Raw genomic sequence first — 25,000 nt, forward strand, 5'->3', positions numbered from 1 at the left:
ATTTTGTAACTAAAGGAGGAGCTGTACCCATTATCCAAAGTTCTTATCTGCTCTCATCTCAACACTATAAGTGAACTTGTGCACCCGGTCTGCTGTGTTAACGGGGGAAGCACTGAGGGATAATAGATATGGGGCTGAATGGTGGACCCACAGCATCTACGCGTGGCAAGGTCTATGTGTTATCTATTGATTTATGCAGCCCAGGCAATCGTTTTAATCTCACACCATTGATTTCAATGTTGTTGAACACAAGTGAAATTTTATAAGGTTTAGCGACACACTATTCCTGGAGTACCCGATAACCCTGTAGGAATATTTGGAGATGCCATTCTGTCATATGCTGCGAGTGAATTCATGAAGGTACTTGAAGTTTTACATGTCTCAGTGCACTGCCCGACACAAGTTCGAAAGTCCTATTGCAATCCGTCAATGTTAAAGGGCAGCAGCGACTAACATGCGAGCAGAGACATGGCCACAAGGCCAGGTGCTTCCTGTCTGTTCAGCAAACAGGAAAACGCGCAGCGAGTGTTCTGAGGCTGCGCAGACAGTGAGCTGCTTCGGGATGACACAATGTCTTACTCAATACCAATTGTTCAGCTTCTCAGGAATCATTTCTTCCTGTAGGGAACAAATATGTTTGTGGGCTTCCCTTCTCTCAACGCAGCTCTGTGAAGACATTCACTCAAATTACTGTCAAGTTGATCATGAAAATAAAATTACATTTGTCCAGCAGATAAGAAATATTTCTGAGCCGCGTCGTCCCGCCGAACTCTGTCACTCTAAACTGGGCGGAGGCAGCAAAATCGCTCAGAGATGTAATGGTGGCCTCTACAGTATGTTCAAAAAGTAATTAAGTTCAAATAGAGAACAACAGTCTTTTAACAGAAGCATTTCATCCAAGATTTCCGTACGGAGGTGCTACAGATAAGTAGACATGCATAAATTGGGCTCTCTGTCCTTCGAGAATATCGTTCTCCAAATAGAGACAGTAAAAACTTCGGAAGTTGTTCTTAGAACAAGTAGGAAAAGGCTGATTTTCACTCGGACAAAGATTTATTTTTATTCCAGATGTTACAGATTTGAACTTCTTGCTTGAGTTGCTGCTGGAGTGAAGTTTATTCACTTTTCCCTTGTGAAGATGTTAAAATCAGGTTGTGAATACATGCTGTATTCGGACTCCACTGGATTCTTGAACTGCCGATCAGACTGGACTTGTCACTGATAGATTTCTTGAGGAAAGTGAATGGATCTGACATGCAATTTATGCATTTTCTCCACATCGCACCAGTCCATTTCCCTTGGATTTAACCTGAAAATTTTAACCCTTATCCTGTCCACGGCCTTCAACTGTTTCTCGGAAATTGTTCGTTGAAATAAGTGGCAAAACAGTGCAAAAACAATATACATAATCCAGTGCAGGCCGAATATGATCGGCAAAAATTTTCCATATGCATTTCCTTCACTCGCCTGTGTCTCTGCTGTAAGATATGATGATTCGATGATCCGATGCTGGGTTGGTGACTCATTTCCTTTTGAAAAATGTAGGCCTCATTAGCTGCACAGGACAAGGAGGTGGATATAACTGTCATTGGTATCTTTTATCAAACGGCAATTGACATTTCACACATCAATTCGGAGCATCAATTAGTCAGACGGGAGGAAACATTATTTTCTGAACACAGCTTTCTCAAAGAATTCATTCCTGGAGCGTTTGGTATTTCAGAAAGTGTTGGAAGGACAGCCCGGTACCGATGGACAAAACTAGGTGAACAGTCAAGTCTGATCGCAGTAACCGACAGTCGGGACGATGCTGCGCTCCTTCCTGACTCTAATTACATTGCAGCTTCTCAACTGTGAGTTATTATTGATTGAAAGTATCCCGATGTCTATTGAGAATTCACGAACATATAATTTTGACAAATATATAGGTATCTTGAGCTTTCGTAATAAAAATGTTGGTGACCTATGTAAGGGAAAGTTGATTATTTGAATAATAATTGTCATCTGGAGGTAATGGGATATTAATGTACATCAATTTAACAATGAGAGGAGGCGAGTTCAGTGTCTGAAAAGCTGGAGGATGAAGAAGTGCTCAGCACATTGAAAACCTGCTTGCTTCTGCGTTTGAAGTATTGTAACGCACAAAGGAGCCAAGAACAGGCCAGTGGGGTGAGACTGAATTGATTTTATTCCACCCGGCACAGTCCCTTTGGACCGAGGGGCCTAACACCTTTGCCGAGTATTGCTCTGAGTCCACGAGTGTCCAACGAAAATTGTATTTAATCGCCGTCTACCTTACATTCGTGAGCAGATTCAATTAATTGGAGTTGAGAATCAAAATTGACTGTCAAATCTAAATCTGGAAAATTATATTTTTTTTCCAGCAGTGTTTTGAATTCCCCGCTCCACTTAGGAAGACGGCTCTGATATATTCAAATGCGTCCTTCGTTGTTATGAAGTGCGCATTGAAATTGGAAATTTAAGTTTCAGAAGTTTCAGTTGGTGAATAAGTTAGATTCCCTGTTTCTTTTTAACTTATTTCCTTCCAAATATATTTAGAATATAGAACATCTGATTAATGCATGTTTTAATTTCTCGGCCGGGACTTACGGCAACCTGAGATTTAAATACAAAATTGAATGGAAATACCGCACTTATACATGGACAACATGTGACTGTAAAACCTCTATTCGGACTACTTGATTTATGTTGGTACAAATTAGAGCAGTGGCTGTTAGAATCTGCTGAAAAGGAGTTTGAGTGGAAGCCAACTCACTGCGTTTAAAAATGCAGGAATTTTGGCGAGGACCGTCCGGATATATTTCTCTTGATATTTCTCAGTATATTTTCCGTCTGAACCCCGTGTCGAGAGAAAACAAACAAATCATTTAAAATAGCTGCCTCCGCCTCAGACTGTTGGGCTCGGTCTGTGAATAATGCATTTTAACACATTAACATGAATAGCAATTAATAATGTCATGAATTAATTTCATTAATATGAAGAAAATACTTATCTTGTTATGTTGATCATGTAATTTGCTAAATATGCGTGATTTGCTTTGTGAGGTTTGCTGCTCAATTGCCTCATATCTCCCACCGGAATATTACCAGAATGTGTTAAATTAATATTTCTATGCAGTGATTTTTTCAGGTTCCAATTATTTTTCATTCTCAAAACTATTCCATGCTTTCATTTTCTCTTTGTCTCATGCCGTTTTCTGTGGCAGATCGAGACCTGATCTTTCATCTCCTTCCACAGGCCCAGTAGTTTTGTTGAGATATAAGTCGTTGACTTGGTTCAGTTTCCCTCGGTTCCCTACGTGCCTCTTCTGTTATATTTATTCTTCCCAATGTCACTGCAAAGCTGGGTTACTGATAGGAAAGCGCCCCATTACTGTTATCAAACACTTCACGCAGTTAAGAACATATAGTCCGCGAAATAAATTCTTAAAAATACTGATTGGACTTTGCAGTTGCTTCAAAGAGCATGCTTTGTAAAAGAAAGAAGAACACATTTTATCTTGTTTCACCATTAATCCTCTGCTCAATAGACTCATCTCATTCAACATTGATTTTTTTTTTGTTGCTACTGAATCGCTAGTTGGGGTTTTATGAATTGAATGTTGAAATGGTTTACTTAACTTGTAGAATCTTATCATAATATATTTTGCGCAAAGTTACATTTTCAGTTCATTAGTCTTCAAAAACATCAGCAAATGAATAAGAAACTTAGATTTACCACGGAATCCAACTCAGATACGGCAGGTAGGATTAAATATTCTACTGGGTCTGTTGTACAGACGGAATTGAAATTCTAGCTAAACAGCGCAGTCTGGGTGTAGACCGTCGCCACTGTGAGAATAGCATACATTGCAGAATGGAATCTAAGTCAATGAACTGCCTGTGGAATAACAGTAAAAGTTATAATTACTGCCGATGGAATGCGTGCACACATTTGGGATTGCTACTTCTCAGCGGAAGAGCTGTATGCTCGTCGTTTGGTACAGTGAGCTGCCTTTTGTGAAACAGATTATTTTGAGTTGGAGAAGTGGACACGGCTGTAACTACTGAAAAGTTAAATATTACATCGAGGTGGAACCAACATTGCTTTAACCGGTTTATTGAGCAATATACTTGATATCAGTGGTACTAGTGAAATAATAGGGAAGTGAAAAATCTGACTTCTTCCGCGAATTTGCTGCATGGGTATTCCTCTTGGGGACAATGAACTTCAGAAATCACAACAAAGCTTTCTAACCAAACATTAACATCAGTATCCTGTAACAGTCACTGGGTATTTGTCAACCTCTTCCCAGATGCTCTCAATGTCCATTGAGCTCTCTGTTGCATTTAATGAGATGTGAAAACCTGTGACTCATTCTCGATTGGCGAATTCCACCGTTTCCTTGTAAAATGTTTTGAACGATTTTGTACCATTAGCTTTGGCCTCCAGACCCCAGAAATATATCACCTTCCCACGCAAAGATTGGATACGTGCCTGCTTATATTCTAAATGCGATATCTGATACTCAGGCAAGAGTTAATTTGGTATGGCCATACAATTGGAAATTATGATTCCACCAGCGACTCATTATTTGTCTTTTCTGCTGTGAGCTAAATAGTACCAGAGTTTAACGGTGGTTTTCAACGACAAATACAATGTTATGTAATTAATTCCACACGTAAAGCTGATATTTATTTGTTATGTGTCAGGTCTCATAGTTTAAGATAAAACATTATTGACAGATCGATCGACTCAGTCATGGGGAGATATATTTGTTCCCTGACTGTTTTGTACCAATGGCGTTTTATGATCTTAAATGGGCCTACGTTTTACAGTACCAAACTTTCCATGTCTCGAGATCTCTTTCAAACAACGTAAACATCCCACATTCAGACACGGCTTTTGCACTCTTATTATTATACTATTTTTTGTGGGGGCAGTGTCCCTGACAATGCAGCATTTGTTGCCTGTCCCCAGATGTATTCAGGAATATGTTTCTGAGCCTTTTTTTCCCTGACTGGCTGCAGTATATGATACACTGATGCAAGCATAGTGGCGTTACGGATTGAGCTCACAAGAGAATGAAGCAACCCCAATATAGTCCCAACTCAGCATGGTGTCCGACTTAGAAGGGAATGCGAAATTCAAGGTACCGCTGTATTTCTGTCCTTGTGCTTTTAGGTGGTTGAGATCGCGGTTTTGGAATGAACTGCGGAATAAGTTTTGGTCATTTGCTGCTGTGTATCATCTACACGGAACACAGATGTTTCAGGTGATGGCTGGCATGTCCAGAAAATCAGGCGGCTTGTATGGTGGCCAGCACCTTCTACTTTATTGCTTGTTAGTGTCATTAGTGACCTGATGCAGGAGGAAAGGGGGAACAGGCTCAAGGTGAGAGGGGGAAAGTTTAAGGAAGATGTGTGAGGGAAGTTCCTCACAGAGAGTAGTGGGTGCCTGGGACGTGCTGCCAGAGGAGGTGGTGGAAGTAGGCATATTCGCAACATTTAAGAGGCATCTGGATGGGTACATGAATAAGGAGGAAATGCAAAGGTATGGACGGAGTGAGAGCAGCAGGTATTTTTTTACTTGGATCATCCTAATCGACATGAAGGACCGAAGTACCTGTGCTGTACTTTTCTTTGTTCTTTGATCTTGAAATGGGTCAAAGATTCAGTGGGAGAATTACTGAAAGCTGAAAAGTGGAGCAAAAGATATAAAGACAGAATGGATGAAGAGGGTCCAGAGATTCTCGGTGGACCATTGAGAGTTTGAAAATTTTGAGTAAATATTGAAATGTTTTCCCACAATTCTGGTAACAAGGAGCAAATAAGCGGAAGGTGATCGATATTGTCTATTGATAGTGAAGAGTTAATAAGGATGACTGAGTATTGTCTGCATTGAAAATAAATGACGCACTCTCCGTATTGTGGACGGCGGTGCAGAGATATTCGAGTCACTTTATCATTGTTACTCTGTGTATCAAGTCATAAATTTCAGCAACCCAACTGGAGACAAGAATCACTGTCCTGTTAATTCTATTATGTAAACTGGGGACTCAAATGGATTGGGAGATTTGACTGACACAAAATCTCCTAGTTTGGGAATACGGTAACACGTGGTTACAAGAATTTTAAAAAGGTGGAAGGAGACCCGGATATTAATAGGCCATAATATCACGGGTGTGGTAATTTGAATAAAACTTTTTAACATCGACTCCTTGCAAATCATATCATGAAGAAATAACACAGATCCTCGGTGTTGACATTGTGATGTATGGTTTTGACAGCTTCATTCGTCTCGTGTTGCAGCGAAGATTAATTTTCAAAATTTCATTTCAGGCAGACCAGGGAACAGTCAGGCTGATCGATCAGGTAATCGCCCTCCAAGTTCATATCTGACATTTTACTGCACTAATCCATCCAACTGAATGTTAAATCCTGAGACAATTTCAGTGTCGTTGTGTTCAATGTTTCCATTCTGGATCTGCCTGTCAGTTGTGAAGGAAAATGGTCTTGCAATGTTTTTCTCAAAATCTTTAATGACTGCACCCCGATTCAGTACGACATTAAATTAGGTCCCTGAGGAGCAGGGTGAGAAGCAACGCGGCCCCGCTACCGTTTCGAGATAATTTTTCACTTCCCGAGTTACCAGCCAGCGCTGACATGCAGCGCAATTGCTATTGCCCCTCCCACCACCGACATATTAGGGTTCCGCCGAAAACCCGCCGCATCTTACCGCCCCTGGAAGGGCTGGAGACTACCTGACTGTCTAATTCAGCTGGGTGCAGCAGGGCGGCCCTGTTTCGACAGTGATGGCAATATCGAATCGATACTAGGATTGACATTTCACGATGTTAGTCCAGGCAGTATGATAGACCGTGGAACATGACAGTCCTGACTTGCACTGATTCAATCAATTATGCGCCTATCGACACCCCCGCCTGATGCAGCAGAATGATGCTTCGAACTTCCAACTGATTCCCCCTCCTTTTTGGGGAGCTGCCCCTTTTACTTTGTCCTGATTTAATCTGAGTTTGTTTACTTGGTTTGGTTTGACCTAAAAAAAGAGGACATCCAACTGAATCACGGATTGTTCCCACTGTCTATTTATATTCCCGCTTCCATTTGCAATCTCGAATATTCTGTCAGGGTTTGTTGAGGTTCTGGACACACTCGATGTTTCAAATTATTCCGATCTGACCTGCCGTATCAGCCGGCCAATAACTGTTGGTTTATTTCTGTATTTTACAGAGGCAGTGAAGCTGAGACTGGCGAATGGGCAGAGTCGGTGCGCTGGGAGAGTGGAGATTCACTACAAGGGACAGTGGGGGACCGTGTCTGATAATTTCTGGGACCAGCCGGACGCCGGTGTTGTGTGTGGGGAGCTGGGCTGCGGGACCGTGCTCTCGGCACCGGGCGGGGCTCACTTTGGGGAAGGATCCGGACCCATTGTGACGTCATATGTTGAGTGCAAAGGGAGCGAGACCGCTCTGCGGGACTGTCGCTCTTTTCCATGGGGTGACCATCGTACCTTTGGCTTTTCGCACTCCAGTGATGCCGGCGTGATTTGCTCAGGTAAAAAACAAATCTGTCCATCATCTACAGCCTGCTCTCCGGGAAGGGGCGGATAAAGTTTTCTGAGACTGGACACAGTCGTGAAGAGAGTGGTGAATAATTTCAATATTCTGAAAATAGAAGTGTTCTTACATTAACACCAGGATTTAAGTTTATAATAAAGGAGGGGAACATGTGGCAAATAGTGACCACAACTCTGTTAACTTTAGGATAGTAATGGACAAGGATGAGTGCTGTCCTACGGGCAGGGTGCTAAACTGGGGGAAAGCTGACTATAGCCGGATGAGACAGGAATTGGTGGATGTTGATTGGGAGAGGATGTTCGAGGGTAAGTCAGCATCTGGCATGTGGGAGTCTTTTAAGGAACTATTGATAAGGCTGCAGGATAGGCATGTGCCTGTAAAAAGGAAAGATAGGAAAGGTAGGATTCGAGAGCCGTGGATAACCAGGGAAATTGAGGATCTGATTAAAATGAAAAGGGAGGCGTACGTTAAGTCCAGGCAACTGAAAACAGATGGAGCTCTGGAGGAATACAGAGAGAGTAGGAAAGATCTCAAACGGGGAGTTCGAAGGGCAAAAAGAGGTCACGAGATGTTCTTGGCAGGCAGGATTAAGGAGAATCCTAAGGCATTCTATTCATACGTTAGGAACAAAAGAGTTGTCAGGGAGAAAATCGGACCTCTCAGGGACAAAGGAGGGGAATTATGCTTAGAACCCAAGGGAAGAGGGGAGATCCTAAATGAATACTTTGCATCGGTATTCACGAAGGAGAGGGGCGTGTTAACCGGGAGTGTCTCAGAGGGAGGTGTTGACCCGTTGGAGAAAATCTCCATTACAAGAGAGGAAGTGTCAGGTTTTTTAGGGAACATTAAAACTGACAAAGCCCCAGGGCCTGATGGCATCTATCCTCGACTGCTCAGGGAGACGAGAGGTGAAATTGCTGGGCCTCTGACGGAAATCTTTGTCGCTTCTTTGGACACGGGTGAGGTCCCTGAGGATTGGAGGATAGCGAATGTAGTCCCGTTGTTTAAGAAGGGTAGCAGGGATAACCCAGGAAATTATAGGCCGGTGAGCTTGACGTCCGTGGTAGGGAAGTTGTTGGAGAGGATTCTTAGAGACAGGATGTATGTGCATTTAGAACGGAACAATCTCATTAGTGACAGACAGCATGGTTTTGTAAGAGGGAGGTCGTGCCTTACAAATTTGGTGGAGTTCTTTGAGGAAGTGACAAAAACGGTTGATGAATGAGAGTGATTAACAATGACCACAACCGTGCACAGGCCAGCTGTGTCCTTGAGCTGAGCGCTTGCTGTTAGCTATGTTCAGGAGAGGGGTTGTTCGCTCCTGGTTCCTCACTGATCAGTTCCGATCACCATTCAACAAATAATGAAGCATTCCAGGACCACACAGAGCAAATCCTGTACAACAATCGGGCTTCTGCTGAGCAATCGTTTATATTCATCTGTCCGCAGCGTTTGGGTTATTCTGCTGTTTTAACTTAACTCCAAATCGCTCCATTCTTAATGCCTATTTTTTGTATCAGTGTCCAGAAATTGTCCCCTCAGATGAAAATGTGGTCCGAACCCCAGAGATACGGTAGGAGGCCTCCCGATCCCCCAACCCTTCGAGCTCTCCAGCACCACCCCTCTCCCAGTGCCTCAACCGACACAACCACACGCCTGGAGACATCGACGGACCTCTCAGCAACTACGTGGGGGAAGGGGGTGGGTGGGGAAGACCTGCGGGGAGAGAGGGGGAGGGGGTGATTGAGGGAAGCCCAGGCATGCTAATATGCCCCGATCTTGCCTGTGCAGAGTCAAAAGGTCGGGCATGCTTTGATCGGCTGGCTGTGCACGTAATTATACTTATGGGGAGTCCGGATCATGCGGCACTCCGTCGGAATTGGCGGCTGTCGCTGAATTAAATCTGGGTGTCTTGGTCCATGTGTTTGACATTTACTGACCATTGATTGCGGAGGCCATAGAGCGCTTATCCAATCACTGCGGCTACTTTCAGAGCAGCAATCACTGGTCAAACTGAACGTGTTCCAAGAGCGGAGTGAGGATGAGAAGGGTCTGGAGGAGATTCATGCGTGCTGGAAACTTCCCTCTATTCTTCCTTCGCCACAAATTCTGCCACAGCTACCGAATTGTTCCAACATTTTCTGATTTTGTGTGAGAGGGGACTGTCTGGATATCTCCTGCCTCCCCAGGCGTTTTAATAGCTGTCATGTAAAGCCTCTTCCTCAAATGTTTGATACTATTTGGGAACTTACCTCCCTCTCATACCCCGAATCTGATGAATACCAACTGTTCCTATACGATTTCCCCTCGTGTTATTTTTTTCGGACGAGTTTACCTTTCGAGTCTGTCAGGGAGAGAAATCAGAAATGTTATTGGGAGAGTGTTCCAATGAATAAATTGTGCTGGATCAATTTCTTCAGTAGGTTGTATTTCAAACAAATATGCGGCAGTCGATACTTTCTCCAGAATAAAGTGAAGGAAGATGAGTTGTTTTAACATTTACAGCTGCTGCAGCTTCAGGCAGATTTCACACAGTGTAAACTGACAGAAGGAGATGTTGTCCAGACTCAGGAACCAGGAGCCTGCGACACTCTCACTGGACTATTTTCCAGAACAGGAGATCCTTTCAAGGATGCAGTTCCCTGAATTGCCGATTCCATTCCAGATATGGACTGAACAAAGTTACTGAAACTTGAAGCAGAAACTCTGCCCCCCCCCCCCCCGCCCCCTTTCATAGTCGAGCCATCTCAATAGAAATGCTAAAATTCCAGAAGGATTTTTGATTACGTTTTGCACCTGGCCTTTGCATTTTGAGATCTGTACACATGGACCCTCAATAAAGCTCGAGTGTTGTTTGCAAATCACCATTGAGACATGCTGGGATCCACCGTTTCATTTCTGGTTGAAGTCCTTTCAGAACGTTCATTCTCAACACACCGAAAAATAAATATAGAATTTCGTTTGATGCCTATCAGTTCGAACATCCCTGGGCAAATAATTCCATATGTTATTGATTCAGGTCCGCCTGTTGCACATTGTGATATTTCCCATCACCAGGCGGTAGGGGGCAGTTATACTCAGAATTTATTGAGATAAACCAGCACTCGGTTCAATTTAAGGGAGGAATGGGGAAGAGTGTTCCAGAGGAATCGCTGTGAGACTGAACACGGCTTCTGGAGAGTATAATAGTTGACACCTATTGAACTTAATGAAACATCTTTAATTGTAGAATTTCTTAATGCAGAAGAAGGGCATTCAGCCCGTTGAGTCGAACCGACAGAGTATCTAACCCAGGTCGCACCCCACGTTTTTACCTCGATAATTCCCCTGAACGATACATCTTTAGATTAAGGGGCAACTAAAAGGAACCAGATTCAGAACCAATCATGATAGAATCTAATTAAGCGGATGTGAATACTTTTTGATAATAATTAGTGTGACTCTGATCTGTTGTTATTCAGCCCACAGATTTCCAAAACTAGTATCCAGAGCTTTCCCATGCTCCGGCAGATTGGAGATCCATAACGGTATAGAATCTGGCACAGTATGTGACCTTGACTTGGATTGGAATGACGCCAGAGTGGTCTGTGCTGAGCTTCAGTGCGGAATCGCCATTTCCATTAGAAGCGGGGCTTATTTTGGAGAGGGCGCTGGACTAATATGGAACGATAGACTTGAATGTAAAGGCAGCGAGACAGGCCTGATGTACTGCACCCTTGTTCCTGTAAATCGGTCCGAGTGCACCCACAGGAACGATGTCAGTGTGATCTGTTCCGGTGAGTGCAGACTTGTGAATATTAGAAAAAAAACTCTTAATATTTCAGCAATGGAGAGATTACATTTCTCTTTCTCTCTAACATGGACATACCTAACCAGACCTTCATATTTCACTGTAAATTTGTTGTAATTTTGAAACATTATTTCAAAATATGCACGTTTTTTGCAAATCAGAAATGTCTGCGTTTTTATTCGTGGTCTGAAATGAGCAGATTATTATTGTTGATTTCGAACCTTGGCTAAACATAGGTTTCTCTTAAACATTTGATATGACATTATTTGTGGAGCTGTTGGGTAGACGTTCTCTGCATCCCAAGCCATGAACCCACTGCATGGATTATAGCAGACAATAACTGTGTTTGCATTTTAAAGAGGTTATTGGCGCAGCAGAATAAATGAAGCGTTTTATATTTCAAATATCTTGCATTAAACAAAATAATTGAATGAGCTTAGTAAAGCCATTGCAAGTGCATGTTTTACATCCAGCTGTTCAGGTGGAAAATTGTACTAATGTGTAGAGGAGATTTCAAAGCATGGATAACGTGTCAATAATGTGCATAACCTCCAGAAAAATACAGTAATCTTTCGAACGAAATTTATTTTCTGAATTATCCGGTCCGAGATTCTGTCTAATTTTGGAGGTTGCACTTACCATTTTATGCGCAGCTTATTGCTCCCAGAGGATATCGTTTTATAATTGCATCGTAATGCAATGCTAAAACACCGTGCACTTTATTTAAAATGTATACTGGACCTGTTCCAAAGACAGTATATTCTGCCAATGGCACATGAGCTTTTCTCTTCAGGATGGACTGTTCTCTTTGGGTTGAAGCACCTTCCTAAAAGCATCACACAGAATGTTAATTAGTTCTATGTGATCATTTGTGAATATTGGGCAATGATTGTAGATGCAGATATAAAGTGTGTTTTCCCGTTTACAAAAATAAACTGTCATGTGTTTTTCTAATTTCGATGTATAAATTATTTGGGTCTGGGTTTGTACCTGAAACAGGAAATCATGGGCCGAGATTGGTTGGTGGAAAGGACAGGTGCTCCGGCCGTGTGGAAGTGCTGCATGGAGAACACTGGGGGACGCTCTGTGATGCTTACTTTGGTTTAGAAGACGCCAGTGTGATCTGTGAGCATCTTCAGTGTGGAGTGGTAGAGAAAATCCCGAGAGGTGCAGGCTTTGGGAAGGGAAATGGCACAATGTGGAAGGAGAACTACAGCTGTCGCGGCAATGAGTCCCGGTTGTTGGAGTGTCCGGTTTCATCCGTGGAAGAGTATCACTGCTCACATGAAAATGACGCCAGTGTCATCTGCACGGGTGAGTCCCTAAATCAAGATAATGAAAACACGTGGTGCTGGGATTAGTGAGGATATTTCTGCATTTAACCGCCCAAATGCTACCCCGTCCTTGAGTTCCATAAACATGTATTATTCATCCGCTTATCAATGTATTTGCTTCAAATATGGAGCAGCCACGTTGGCTGTTCAGCCTCCTGTCTGGCTGTGCTCAGCAGCATCACATGACATCCTTCACCACTGCACCGGGGGAGCTGATCTGGCGAAAGGTAATCATCATAGAAATCATAGAAACCCTACAGTGCAGAAGGAGGCCATTCGGCCCATCGAGTCTGCACCGACCACAATCCCACCCATGCCCTACCCCCACATATTTACCCGCTAATCCCTCTAACCTACGCATCTCAGGACTCTAAGGGGCAATTTTTAACCTGGCCAATCAACCTAACCCGCACATCTTTACAGGACGCCCCGGAAAGAAAAATAAAACATAATAGTTTGGAATATGATGACAGTAACAATTTAATAAAATCATTTAACAACTTTACAAATCTCCAGGTAACTTCCCTCTGTAAATTGAGACCAACACAACTAAAGACAAATCGGCAATGGGACTAATGTGCTGATCAGTGGGGTGGGTTTCAAATATTAATTTGAGTTAATTTGCTGCACTGTAACCACTGGTCTGCATGTCTTTCTTCGCCTAGATGAAAACTGGTCACTGAGATTGATGAATGGGGGAAGTCGGTGTGATGGGCGAGTGGAGATTTACCACAATCACAGCTGGGGCAGAGTGCACGACAGCCTCTGGGACCTGAATGACGCGAACGTGGCCTGCAGACAGCTGGGCTGCGGCGAAGCCGAAGCCTCCTATAACAATTCAAAGTACGGAGAGGGTGAAGGGCCTGTGTGGGTGAATGATGTCCGGTGTGAAGGAAACGAATCGCATCTCCGAAAGTGCAGCATATTCACATTGAACCCGCATCGCAGTGACAGCATCGGCGTCGGGGTTCTGTGCTCAGGTGAATAAACAGGTCACTTTTCCAGAAACATAAAGGGAAAAATGTAATCTTGGTCAACTGGGGAATATACTTTACTTCTTCCTCGGGAACACGTAGCTGAGATATTTCACACTGGTGCTTGGATGCAGGACAGGACGCCCCGGAAAGAAAAATAAAACATAATAGTTTGGAATATGATGACAATAACAATTTAATAAAATCATTTAACAACTTTACAAATCTCCAGGTAACTTCCCTCTGTAAATTGAGACCAACACAACTAAAGACAAATCGGCAATGGGACTAATGTGCTGATCAGTGGGGTGGGTTTCAACAGCACAACGAAGAGAGAGGGGGCCACGTTCAAGAAGTGGATTGCAACCTTGTGTCCCAGTCACTCACATAATGACTGTTTAAATAAGTATGAAGAAAGGATTGCTGCATGAAGCGTCAGATGGGAAGGAAAGCCAAAATCTTAGTTCAAGGTAATTTATTGGTAACAAGTAAGGCTGACATGAACACTGGAATGAAGTTACAGTGAAATTCCCCGAGTCGCCACAGTCCACCGCCTGCTTGGGTCAATGCACGTCTTTCAGAATATGGGCGGAAACCGGAGCAAACCCACGCAGACACGGGGAGAATGTACAAATTCCACACAGACAGTGATCCAAGCCAGGAATCAAACCCAGGTCCCTGGTGTTGCGAACACAGCAGTGCGAACCACTGTGCTGCCGTGTGGATTGGATCCATGAGCGGTGATTTTCATGATCGCTCGGGGTAGTGGGGCTGGCTATGGCAGAGCGGTGAGCAGGAGTGGAGAGCATCGATATCTCTGAACATGACCATGATATTTTGAAGCCAATTTGTATTGACGGAAGAGAGTCCAATGCAGATCAAATAGCCAGGGCTGGTGGTGCTGTTGGTCAGTATGGGGGCAGGGGAAGGGATTGGGGAGGGAGGGGGTGCGAGTGCGGGTTTATGCGTGCGCTGGTCGCTGCTGGTGAGTTGAAATGTGCGCGGTTCGTTTCGAAAAGTTCTGATTGCATTCACGTGTTTTGGAGGGGCGTCCATCAGAGTAGTTTTGAAATCTGCATTCTTGAGATAACAAGGAACTGATGAACATTTTGGGTGAGTTCGCAAGAAAGGACACTGTCTGAAAGGTCAAGTCACTCCCAGCCTACTTGCATATTTGCAGTACCTCTGATTTGTTCCGATATATATGTGTGAACTGGTGAAGTATCTGATGAAGTTTGCATGGCAAAATGAGGCAGTGAAAAACAAAGAAGCAAATGTCTGCTTAAAACATTCTGTGTGGAACAACTAATTACCACAATTACATAATTGATAACAAAGCAAAACAAGCTGCAATGAGTGGGTCAGATCCAAACCGAAAACCGTCGCATTATATTCCAGTTGGAAATGTGAATATCTAGAAGATTTGTAAACTCTCCATCATTTATTTTGCCTCCGAACAGAAACTGTTTTTTCTAGAGCATAGATTAATGTCGCTGTCAACGGCAGTTAAAATGCAGGTTTTAATTGAGCTGGAAATTATACAACAGTTTGAATTTAGCAACGAGATGAATATGTTTAAGAAACATAATATGAAACTTTCATTATTCTATTAGAACACAAGCAGTTAAGGCTCTCTGGCGGTGGAAGCCGATGTGCGGGCCGACTGGAGATTTATCACAATGGGACCTGGGGCTCAGTTTGTGATGATTCCTGGGATCTTACAGACGCTGACGTGGTTTGCAAGCAGCTGGATTGTGGACACGCATTGCGGCTTCCTCTTCATATATCGGCTGGACCTGACGCAGACCCAATTTGGTTGGATGAGCTGGAATGCTCCGGGAGTGAATCATTTCTCTGGGAATGTCCCCATGCATTGTGGCGTAACCATGACTGTAATCATAAAGAAGATGTGAAGATCATGTGCTCTGGTAACTGTCCTAACTTCAGTTACATTAGAACTTTCATACATAAGATATGTTCCTGATATACCTCAGGACGGTGCTTACGAAGGACATTCTGTCAAATCCGGCTCTGATTTTTTAAAATTCTGGACGTAATTATTGCTAAAGTATTTCGACAGCCGACTTCTGATGTGTTGCCTTATGTTTCTTTATCCCTCATTTCCTGACATAAATGCATCTTCCACTTAATATCACTGACTATTCTGATCACGAGCCTTAAATTTCATCAGGTTATGTGTAAAATTTTCCGGATAACTACATTATTTTGCAAAGATATTTGATTTAATCACTTATTTCTCAAGAAGCATGCTGTCACTTTATTCTTCGCATCAAAATTCGCTCCATTCCTCTTAGCAGGACGAAAACTAAGTTGTCATCGGCATGTGTATCCTGCCATGTATTAACATTTTGATACATACTTTGCAGTCCTCTTCAGTATTAACTATACAAACCAGTTTGCTGCCACAATAGACGTTCATTTTTACTGCCGATTACAAAGTCCCAAGGAGCAGCAACCGCAGCGCCAATCCATGTGAATCTCACACCGGAACTTTTGCTACTTAAGTAACGAGAAACTTTACAAACTTTTTAAATCTACTTTGATACTGATTGCCTAGTTTCCCATTGTCTTTCATGGGCTTTCACTATGGGAACTTTTTGAAGCTCTTCTGGTAGTCTGCGCACAGAGCATAAAGCATTGGCCCTCTCACCATTCCGGCAAGCAATCAATCGGGTCCATCATTCAAATATTTCGATTGAAATTCAATGTTGCTTATTCTTGATTATATCTGTATTTCTGTGACCTTTGTGAAATAATTATGGCAAACCGTGAACTCAACTTAGACATATATATATATATATACATATATATACCCACAGTGCACTGTGGATACAGAATTGTTAACTGAACCATGTGGTTATTTATTACTTGCTTGACAGAGCACAAAGAGCTGCGTTTGGTGAAGGGAAAGCATCGCTGTGAGGGCAGAGTGGAAGTGTTCTATAATGGGACCTGGGGAACAGTTTGCGGTGAAAACCTGTATCAAGATGCTGGAACAGTGATCTGTAAACAGTTAGGTTGCGGCACACTAGTTTCCATCGACTATGACGCTCGCTCATTCGGAGAAGGATCCGGACCTATTTGGTTGGATGAGGTCGAGTGCCTTTCACACGAGTCGACCCTTTGGCAATGCCAGGCAGATCCGTGGGGTCAACACAACTGTCATCATCGGGAAGATGCAGGTGTCGTTTGTTCAGGTAACACAAACAATCATTTTGCTTGCGGGTGTGATTTGAAATATTGATGTTCCTCATGGAGTCAGCATGTTTGTCTTATCAACAGGGGGAGACACACCGAAGCAAGAGCAGGACAGTGCAAACGGCTGCAAGCGAGAATCAGGTGTTTTCTCAACTTTAATAAAACAGCTACCTGATTGTATTCCTCTCTTGTGCTACATCAAGGTTAATAATTTATTTATTATCTTTGACAAATTTAGGGCAAAGTTTGCGCTTGGCTGGAGGTAACAACAACTGCTCCGGGAGATTGGAGGTATTGTGTAATCGAGCCTGGGGCACGGTTTGTGATGATTCTTGGGATATGAACGATGCCAGTGTTGTCTGCAGACAGCTGGGCTGTGGCTCCGCTCTAATGGCCTCAGGAGGGGCCGCTTTTGGGCAGGGTAACGGTACTGTCTGGCTGGATGACGTCAGGTGTGCCGGAAGCGAAGCCTTTCTGTTTGACTGCCCTTCTTCGTCATTAGCTCAAGCTGACTGTGATCACAAGGAAGATGCCAGTGTGATTTGCTCCGGTATGTGTTCCACTGATCGGTTCCGTTTGGGACTGTGCGACGTTGTCCGGCCCATTTTTGCTGAATATAATTCATGTTTTCAGATGTCTTTCTGACCAACAATGCAAATAATTGTGCTCTTTTTACCATGTCTTCATCAGGTCCGGAATTATCTCCGACTTCTCCGCCCACACCTTCAGGTATATCTCTGTAATAAATATCAATCACGATTACGGCTAATTTTACATTGGGATAAATAATTATCACACATTGGCATTGCCTTAATTTTGTCAATTTCTAACGACATTCTGAGTGTTTCCTGATCATATAAGTATTTAAAAACATGGTGGACATTTTATCTCACAAAACTTCTTGGAATCTTTCATCAAGGACATGAAGATGAAAGCACCTCCACCCCTCTGGTGATCTGCATCTCACTCGGTGTCCTGTTAATCTGTGAGTTAATCGCCCTTTTGGCAGTAATGCAGAGGAGATCATCAATAAAAGGTAAGGCTCGAATCATATCCCTGAACCCACGCTGAGTCATGGATGTTGCTTCATACATCAGAGGGGATTCTCTGCCGTTTTGCAAAGAATGACTTGGGTACAATTCAGAAACAACTTAACTGAGTATTGGCCAGCAAGTTATTTCAAGCCACATGAGAAACAGTAAAATATTACATATAAATGAGGGAGTTATCTACATTCATATTCCTGCTCCACCCACCAGTACATGAGACATGGAATGGGATTTATTTTTGTTGCAACAGATTAAAACGTTGATTGCAAGAAATTAAACTCCGATGGCCTGCACTCTCTGGTATTAAAGGAGATGGCAGCAGAGATAGTGGGTGAATTAGTTATGATATTCCAATTTGTCATAGATTCTGGAAAGATACCAGTGGATTGGAAACACGCTTATCTGACACCCTTATTCAAAAAAGGAGAGACGCAAAAAGTGGCAAACTGTAGACCACCTACAGGGGCAGGTGGGACCTGTACAAGAGAGACGGGTTACACCTAAACTACAAGGGGACCAATATACTTGCAGGGAGATTTGCTAGTGTTATTGGGGAGCGTTTAAACTAGATTTGCAGGGGCGTGGGAACCAGAGTGCCAGAGCAGATAGTGGAGCAGGGGTAAAAAGACAGGTTAGTTCAAGCAAAATCACAAATGGAAGGGTAGAGTGTGGTGGAAATAATTTTTTGAGGTGTGTCTATTTCAATGCCAGGAGTATTGTGGGGAAGGCAGATGAGCTGAAGGCGTGGATAGACACGTGGAAATATGACATTATAGCCATTTGTGAAACTTGGCTACAGGAGGGGCAGGACTGGCAGCTCAATGTTCCAGGGTTCCAATGTTTCAGGCGGGATAGAGGCAGAGGGATAAAAGGTGGGGGGCTGGCATTGTTGGTCAGGGAAAATGTTACAGCGGTATTCAGGCAGGATAGATTAGGGAGCTTGTCTACAGAGGCCCTATGGGTGGAGCTGAGAAACAGGAAAGGTATGATCACATTAATGGGCTTGTATTATAGACCACCCAATAGTCAGCGAGAATTGGAGGAGCAAATCAGCGGAGAGATAGCTGACAACTGCAAGAAACACAAAGTTGTGATAGTAGGGGATTTTAATTTTCCACATATAGATTGGGACTCGCATACTGTTAAAGGTTTCGACGGGGTAGAGTTTGTAAAATGTGTTCAGGAGAATTTTCTACATCAGTATATAGAGGTGCCAACTAGAGAGGATGCGGTATTGGATCTCCTATTGGGAAATGAGTTAGGGCAGGTGATGGATGTGAGTGTGAGGGAACACTTTGGATCCAGTGATCATAATGCCATTAGTTTCAACCTGATCGTGGATAAGGATAGATCTGGTCCTCGGGTTGAAGTTCTGAACTGGAAAAAGGCCAAATTTGATGAAATGAGATGGGATCTGGGAAGTGTGGATTGGCCCAGGCTGTTCTCTGGTAAGGATGTAAATGGAAAGTGGGAGGGCTTCAAAGGAGAAATTTTGAGAGTGCAGAGTTTGTATGTTTCTGTCAGGATTAAAGGCAAAGTAAATAGGAATAAGGAACCTTGGTTCTCGAGGGAGATTGTAACACTGATTAAGAGGAAGAGAGAGTTGTATGAAATGTACAGGCAGCAAGGAACACATCAGATGCTCGAGGAGTATAAAAAGTGCAAGAAGCTACTTAAGAGGGAAATCAGGAGGGCTAAAAGAAGACATGAGGTTGCTTTGGCACACAGAGTGAAGGAAAATCCAAAGAGCTTCTATAGGTATGTTAGGAGCAAAAGGATAGTGAGGGATAAAATTGGTCCTCTTGAAGACCAGAGTGGTAGACTGTGTATGGAACCAAAAGAGATGGGGGAGATACTAAATGGCTTTTTTGCATCCGTATTTACTGAGGAAACGGGCATGGAGTCTACGGAAATAGGGCAAACTGTTAGGGAGGCCATGGAATCTTTACAGATTAAAGGGGAGGAGGTGCTCGCTGTCTTGAGGCAAATCAGAGTGGATAAATCCCCAGGACCGGACAGGGTATTCCCACGGACCTTGAGGGAAGCTAGTGTTGAACTTGCAGGGGCCCTGGCAGACATATTTAAAATGTCAGTATTCACGGGGGAGGTGCCGGATGATTGGAGGGTGGCTCATGTTGTTCCGTTGTTTAAAAAAGGTTCCAAAAGAAATCCGGGAAATTATCGGCCAGTAAGTTTGACGTCGGTGGTGGGCAAGTTATGGGAAGGTGTGATAAGGGATAGGATCTACAAATATTTGGATAGACAGGGACTTATTAGGGAGAGTCAACATGGCTTTGTGCGTGGTAGGTCATGTTTGACCAATCTATTAGAGTTTTTCGAGGAGGTTACCAGGAAAGTGGATGAAGGGAAGGCGGTGGATGTTGTCCACCTGGATTTCAGCAAGCCTTTGACAACGTCCCTCATGGGAGGTTAGTTAGGAAGGTTCAGTCGCTAGGTATACATGGGGAGGTAGTAAATTGGATAAGACACTGGCTCAATGGAAGAAGCCAGAGAGTGGTTGTGGAGGATTGCTTCTCTGAGTGGAGGCCTGTGACTAGTGGTGTGCCGCAGGGATCGGTGTTGGGTCCATTGTTGTTTGTCATCTATATCAATGATCTGGATGATAATGTGGTAAATTGGATCAGCAAGTTTGCTGATGATACAAAGATTGGAGGTGTAGTGGACAGTGAGGAAGGTTTTCAAAGCTTGCAGAGGGATTTGGACCAACTAGAAAAATGGGCTGAAAAATGGCAAATGGAATTTAACGCAGACAAGTGTGAGATATTGCACTTTGGAAGGACAAACCAAAGAAGAACGTACTCGGTAAATGGTAGTACTCTGAAGAGTGCATTGAACAGAGGGATCTGGGAATACAGGTACAGAATTCCCTAAAAGTGACGTCACAGGTGGATAGAGTCGTAAAGAGTGCCTTTGGTACTCGGTGCCTTTATAAATCGGAGTATCGAGTATAAAAGTTGGAGTGTTATGGTAAGGTTATATAAGGCATTGGTGAGGCCGAATTTGGAGTATTGTGTACAGTTTTGGTCACCTAGTTACAGGAAGGATGTAAATAAGATTGAAAGAGTGCAGAGAAGGTTCACAAGGATGTTGCCGGGACTTGAGAAGCTGAGTTACAGAGAGAGATTGAATAGGTTGGGACTTTATTCCCCGGAGCGTAGAAGATTGAGGGGAGATTTGATAGAGGTGTATAAGATTTTGATGGGTATAGATAGAGTGAATGCAAGCAGGCTTTTTCCGCTGAGGCTAGGGGAGAAAAAAACCAGAGGGCATGGGTTAAGGGTGAAAGGAGAAAAGTTTAAAGGGAATATTAGGGGGGGCTTCTTCACGCAGAGAGTGGTGGGAGTGTGGAATGAGCTGCCAGATAAACATTTAAGAAAAACTTGGACGGGTTGATGGATGAGAGGGGTGTGGAGGGATATGGTCCAAGTGCAGGTCAGTGGGACGAGGCATAAAATGGTTCGGCACAGACAAGAAGGGCCAAAAGGCCTGTTTCTGAGCTGTAATTTTCTATGGTTCTATGGTTCTATGATGGGGATCACGTGGATGTGGCATATCTGGATTATAGAAGGCATTGGACAAGAGTGTTAGATCCCAGGGGCTGGGCACAGAACATTGGCTTGGATAGAGGATTGATTGAGTGAGAGAAAGCATAGGGTCGAGATAAATGGGTCCTTCTCTGGAGTGAAATTGACTGTAACACGACGGATGACGCCGTTTTCAGTTTTCAACTGTTTACAACCGATTTAACTGACCTGCGATTAGGGCCAGAGTGCAACATAGCAAGATTCGCGGAGGATCCGAAGATGAGTGGGAAAGCAGGCTCTGTTCAGATTATAGAGATTACAGTTGGATATTGACAGGCTAGGAGAATGGGCCAGAATGTGGCAAATGGAGATTAATGTGGATACGTGTGTGGTCATCCATTTTCACGTCAAAACATTAAAAGGGTAAATGATTATTTATATGGGACGAGCATTCAAAGTCTGTCAGTGCAGAGGGATCTGGGTGTCCTTGTGCATGAATGACAGAACATTAATTTGCAGGCGCAGCATTTCATAAGAAAGGCAAATTGAATATTGGAATTTATTACAAAAGGACCCGGTTTGAAATGTAAAGAAATGTTGTTAACACTGGATAAGGGCCTTCGTGAGACTACACCTGGAGTATTGTGTCCAGATTTAGTCTCCGTACCTGATGAAGGAAGTGCTGACACTGGAGGCAGTTGAGAAGATGTTCACCAGATTGATTCCAGGGATGAAAGGGCTACCAACGAGGAGTGTTTGAAAACTTGGGCTTATACTCGGTGGAGATCAAAAGAATAAGGGGGGATCTGATTGAGGTATATAAAATGCTAAAGGGATTGATGAGGTGGATGTTGAACAGATATTCCGCTTTGTTGGAGAGTCTCCAAGAAAGGCTCATAGATTAAGAGTGAGCCAAAGTAGTTCCAAATCTGGGGTGAGGGACAAATTCCCTCAGAGTTTTGTGAACCTGTTGAACGATTGCCCAAAGTGCAGGGGAGACAGAATCAGTCAGCAGATTCAAGAACGAAATAAATATGTGTCTCAATGAAAGCTGGACAAAGCTCAAATGAGGCAGGCAGGTTTGTGGATTTGAAAGCAGGATCAGATCAGCCATGATCATATAGCATGGTGGAGCGGGCTCAAATGGCTGAATTGCCCAATCTCGCTCCTATTTCCTATGTTCCACTGTGTTCATTAATTATTTGGCAACTGGCATTTTGTTTCCACTTACAATTGGTTGCAAACCAACACTGAGTTTTTTGCCGTGTCAAGTTCTCTAACAGTACTCGTCCCATTTTGAGACGTGATGGTATGAATTTACACAATTATCAATGCCAACACTGCATCCCAGCAACTATTCCACTAATATTACAGGATCAATGCCGGTGGTATTGTGAGTAGCCTCCCTCTCTCTGAGTCAGATGTTTCACGTTCGGTCCCAAGACTTTATACGAAAAAAGTGTCAGAACTTCCTGTAACACCCTTCCAAGGCAACAATGTCATGCGGTGAGAGTGGGAGATAATCCTGTTCGGCCACGCCTGGTATGGAATGGCGTTCCTCTGGCGACAGGTTACCGACCAGCTCCATGTTAAAACATGGCCATGGAATTTGTTGAATGTCTGCCTTTTGCACCACTGGTTTTGAACAGATAAACAAAAATATTGCATGTATCTGAACTCGCACCGAGTTCTCTTGATTCATATCTTATGCGCTGACCTTCATTGGTCTCTAAATGTCTCAGTGTTCCTTGTGATGGAGGCAGTGGTATCATCACTGGATTGATGATGCAGAGAAACAAAATAAATTCCACCGGACCCTGGTTTGAATCTCACCTCGACATAGAGTGAGATATGAAATCAATAAAAATCCTGAACTGAAATATAGTTCCAGAATGTAACAATATGCTAACTGCCCCGATCTTCCTCCAACAGAACCTATTGCTGGTAGCTGGGATCCACCTTCTGTTTTATACCAAGCCATTTATGAAGAAATAGATAATATTCCTCCCGCCAAGCTATACACTCAGTCTCGTGCTTCAGGTTTGTGTTCTTTTTAAAACCCAAGCTATACTGCAAAAATGCCGCTTCATGTTTACCCCCTTTAACCATGGTCAAAAGAACCATTACCCTCACCGTGCTCATGTAGAAGGGAGACTTATTAAATGCCTTTATTTATCTTGAGAGGATTCGAGTCCTGATTCGATTACCAATGTTCATTATTTTTCAAGAATATTTCTGCCTTCTGTGTAAAAGTAGCGAGTAGAGTAACTGTTTCCAATTTCCAACTGCTTTGCACCTTGCATACATCAAAGTCTGATTTAAATAATAATAAGTGAAACATTTGATTGAATATGAAAATCAATTCAATACATTACTGCTGGCCGCATACACAGCACCTAATTACAGGGACAGATTAGTATTTGGGGAAGTACCTGGAGTATAATAGGGTTTTTTTGCTAAAATGGGTAGTTTTAAAACCATTTTTGGACCGAATCAAGGGAAAAATATAACAAGAAAAAGCAAAAAACAAATGCAAACTATTAAGTATAAAGAAACATCGCCAATGCAAACAAGGAAAAACAATGGGGGAAATGTGTTAGACTCAGTGGAGTAGCGAACTGAGCAAAGTGAGATGTGGAATCGGGAAAAAAGATGATGTAATTAGTGATGGTGACAAAGGAGGACTACTATATTAGTAAAGAATGGAGTGTTAACTGAAAGAGCAAAATATTCAATCAAAACGGAAATAAAACGGCCAACTCAGAATTAACTTCAGGTATTTTCGAGGGATAGTTTTTACCAATAGTCAACAATGCTGAAATGACAGAAATATTAATCAATTGTTTGTTTCAGTTTATACCAGAGATAACACTTCAGTTCATGACTTCACAAGCTGGGAATGGGAATGGTATCAACAGGTAGAAACAAAAACGAACTAAAAGCATAAAACTCATTGGAACATTTTCATCCATGCATTTTCAAAGAAAGGAAAATTCGAGCAGAGGCAGAATTGCAGCTTTTCACCGAATCATTGCTCAAAAGAGCGAGGGTGCATGTCAACTGAACATTGCTTTGATGCCATTTTGAGTGGATTGCATGGCTCTGAAAAGGATTTCAGCAAAACGATACAGGGTTCAGGAGAAGTTTGAACAAAATTACAACAATGTCAACAGTAAGAACGGTTGAGACCTATTCGGAATGGCTGAACAGAATTTTTAAAAATCCCAATTGGCCTATTCATTCTCGTTTCTGGCGTCTCGCCCACGGCTTCCATGATTTGTTTTCACTACTGATGGCGGCACGGTGGCACGTGGTTAGCACTGCTGCCTCATTGCTCCAGAGAACTGTGTTCGATTCCCAGCTTGGGTCACTGTCTGTGTGGAGTTTGCACGTTTTCCCCGTGCCTGCGTGGGTTCCCTCCAGGTGCTTCGGTTTCCTCCCACAGTCCAAAGATGTGCACGTTAGGTTGATTGGCCATGCTAAATTGC

At 43.1% G+C, this 25,000-nt stretch overlaps 1 protein-coding gene across 1 annotated transcript in view; it reads left to right on the plus strand.

The window, feature by feature from the left end:
* The window catches only part of LOC144485258 (scavenger receptor cysteine-rich type 1 protein M130-like), a 48,600-nt gene that overhangs the window by 19,273 nt on the left and 4,327 nt on the right, over positions 1-25,000 (plus strand). Inside the window, exons 4-17 of the mRNA XM_078203474.1 lie at positions 1,546-1,853; positions 5,186-5,276; positions 6,291-6,375; positions 7,255-7,578; positions 11,063-11,377; positions 12,391-12,705; positions 13,391-13,705; positions 15,313-15,627; positions 16,600-16,917; positions 17,003-17,059; positions 17,157-17,468; positions 17,609-17,647; positions 17,838-17,954; positions 23,445-23,552. Coding sequence (XP_078059600.1) covers positions 1,546-1,853; positions 5,186-5,276; positions 6,291-6,375; positions 7,255-7,578; positions 11,063-11,377; positions 12,391-12,705; positions 13,391-13,705; positions 15,313-15,627; positions 16,600-16,917; positions 17,003-17,059; positions 17,157-17,468; positions 17,609-17,647; positions 17,838-17,954; positions 23,445-23,552 — 3,019 coding nt within the window. The remainder of the gene's footprint in view (positions 1-1,545; positions 1,854-5,185; positions 5,277-6,290; positions 6,376-7,254; positions 7,579-11,062; positions 11,378-12,390; positions 12,706-13,390; positions 13,706-15,312; positions 15,628-16,599; positions 16,918-17,002; positions 17,060-17,156; positions 17,469-17,608; positions 17,648-17,837; positions 17,955-23,444; positions 23,553-25,000) is intronic.

The sequence above is a fragment of the Mustelus asterias genome, unplaced genomic scaffold (assembly GCF_964213995.1).
Source record: "Mustelus asterias unplaced genomic scaffold, sMusAst1.hap1.1 HAP1_SCAFFOLD_178, whole genome shotgun sequence".
In the NCBI taxonomy this organism is placed as follows: domain Eukaryota; kingdom Metazoa; phylum Chordata; class Chondrichthyes; order Carcharhiniformes; family Triakidae; genus Mustelus; species Mustelus asterias.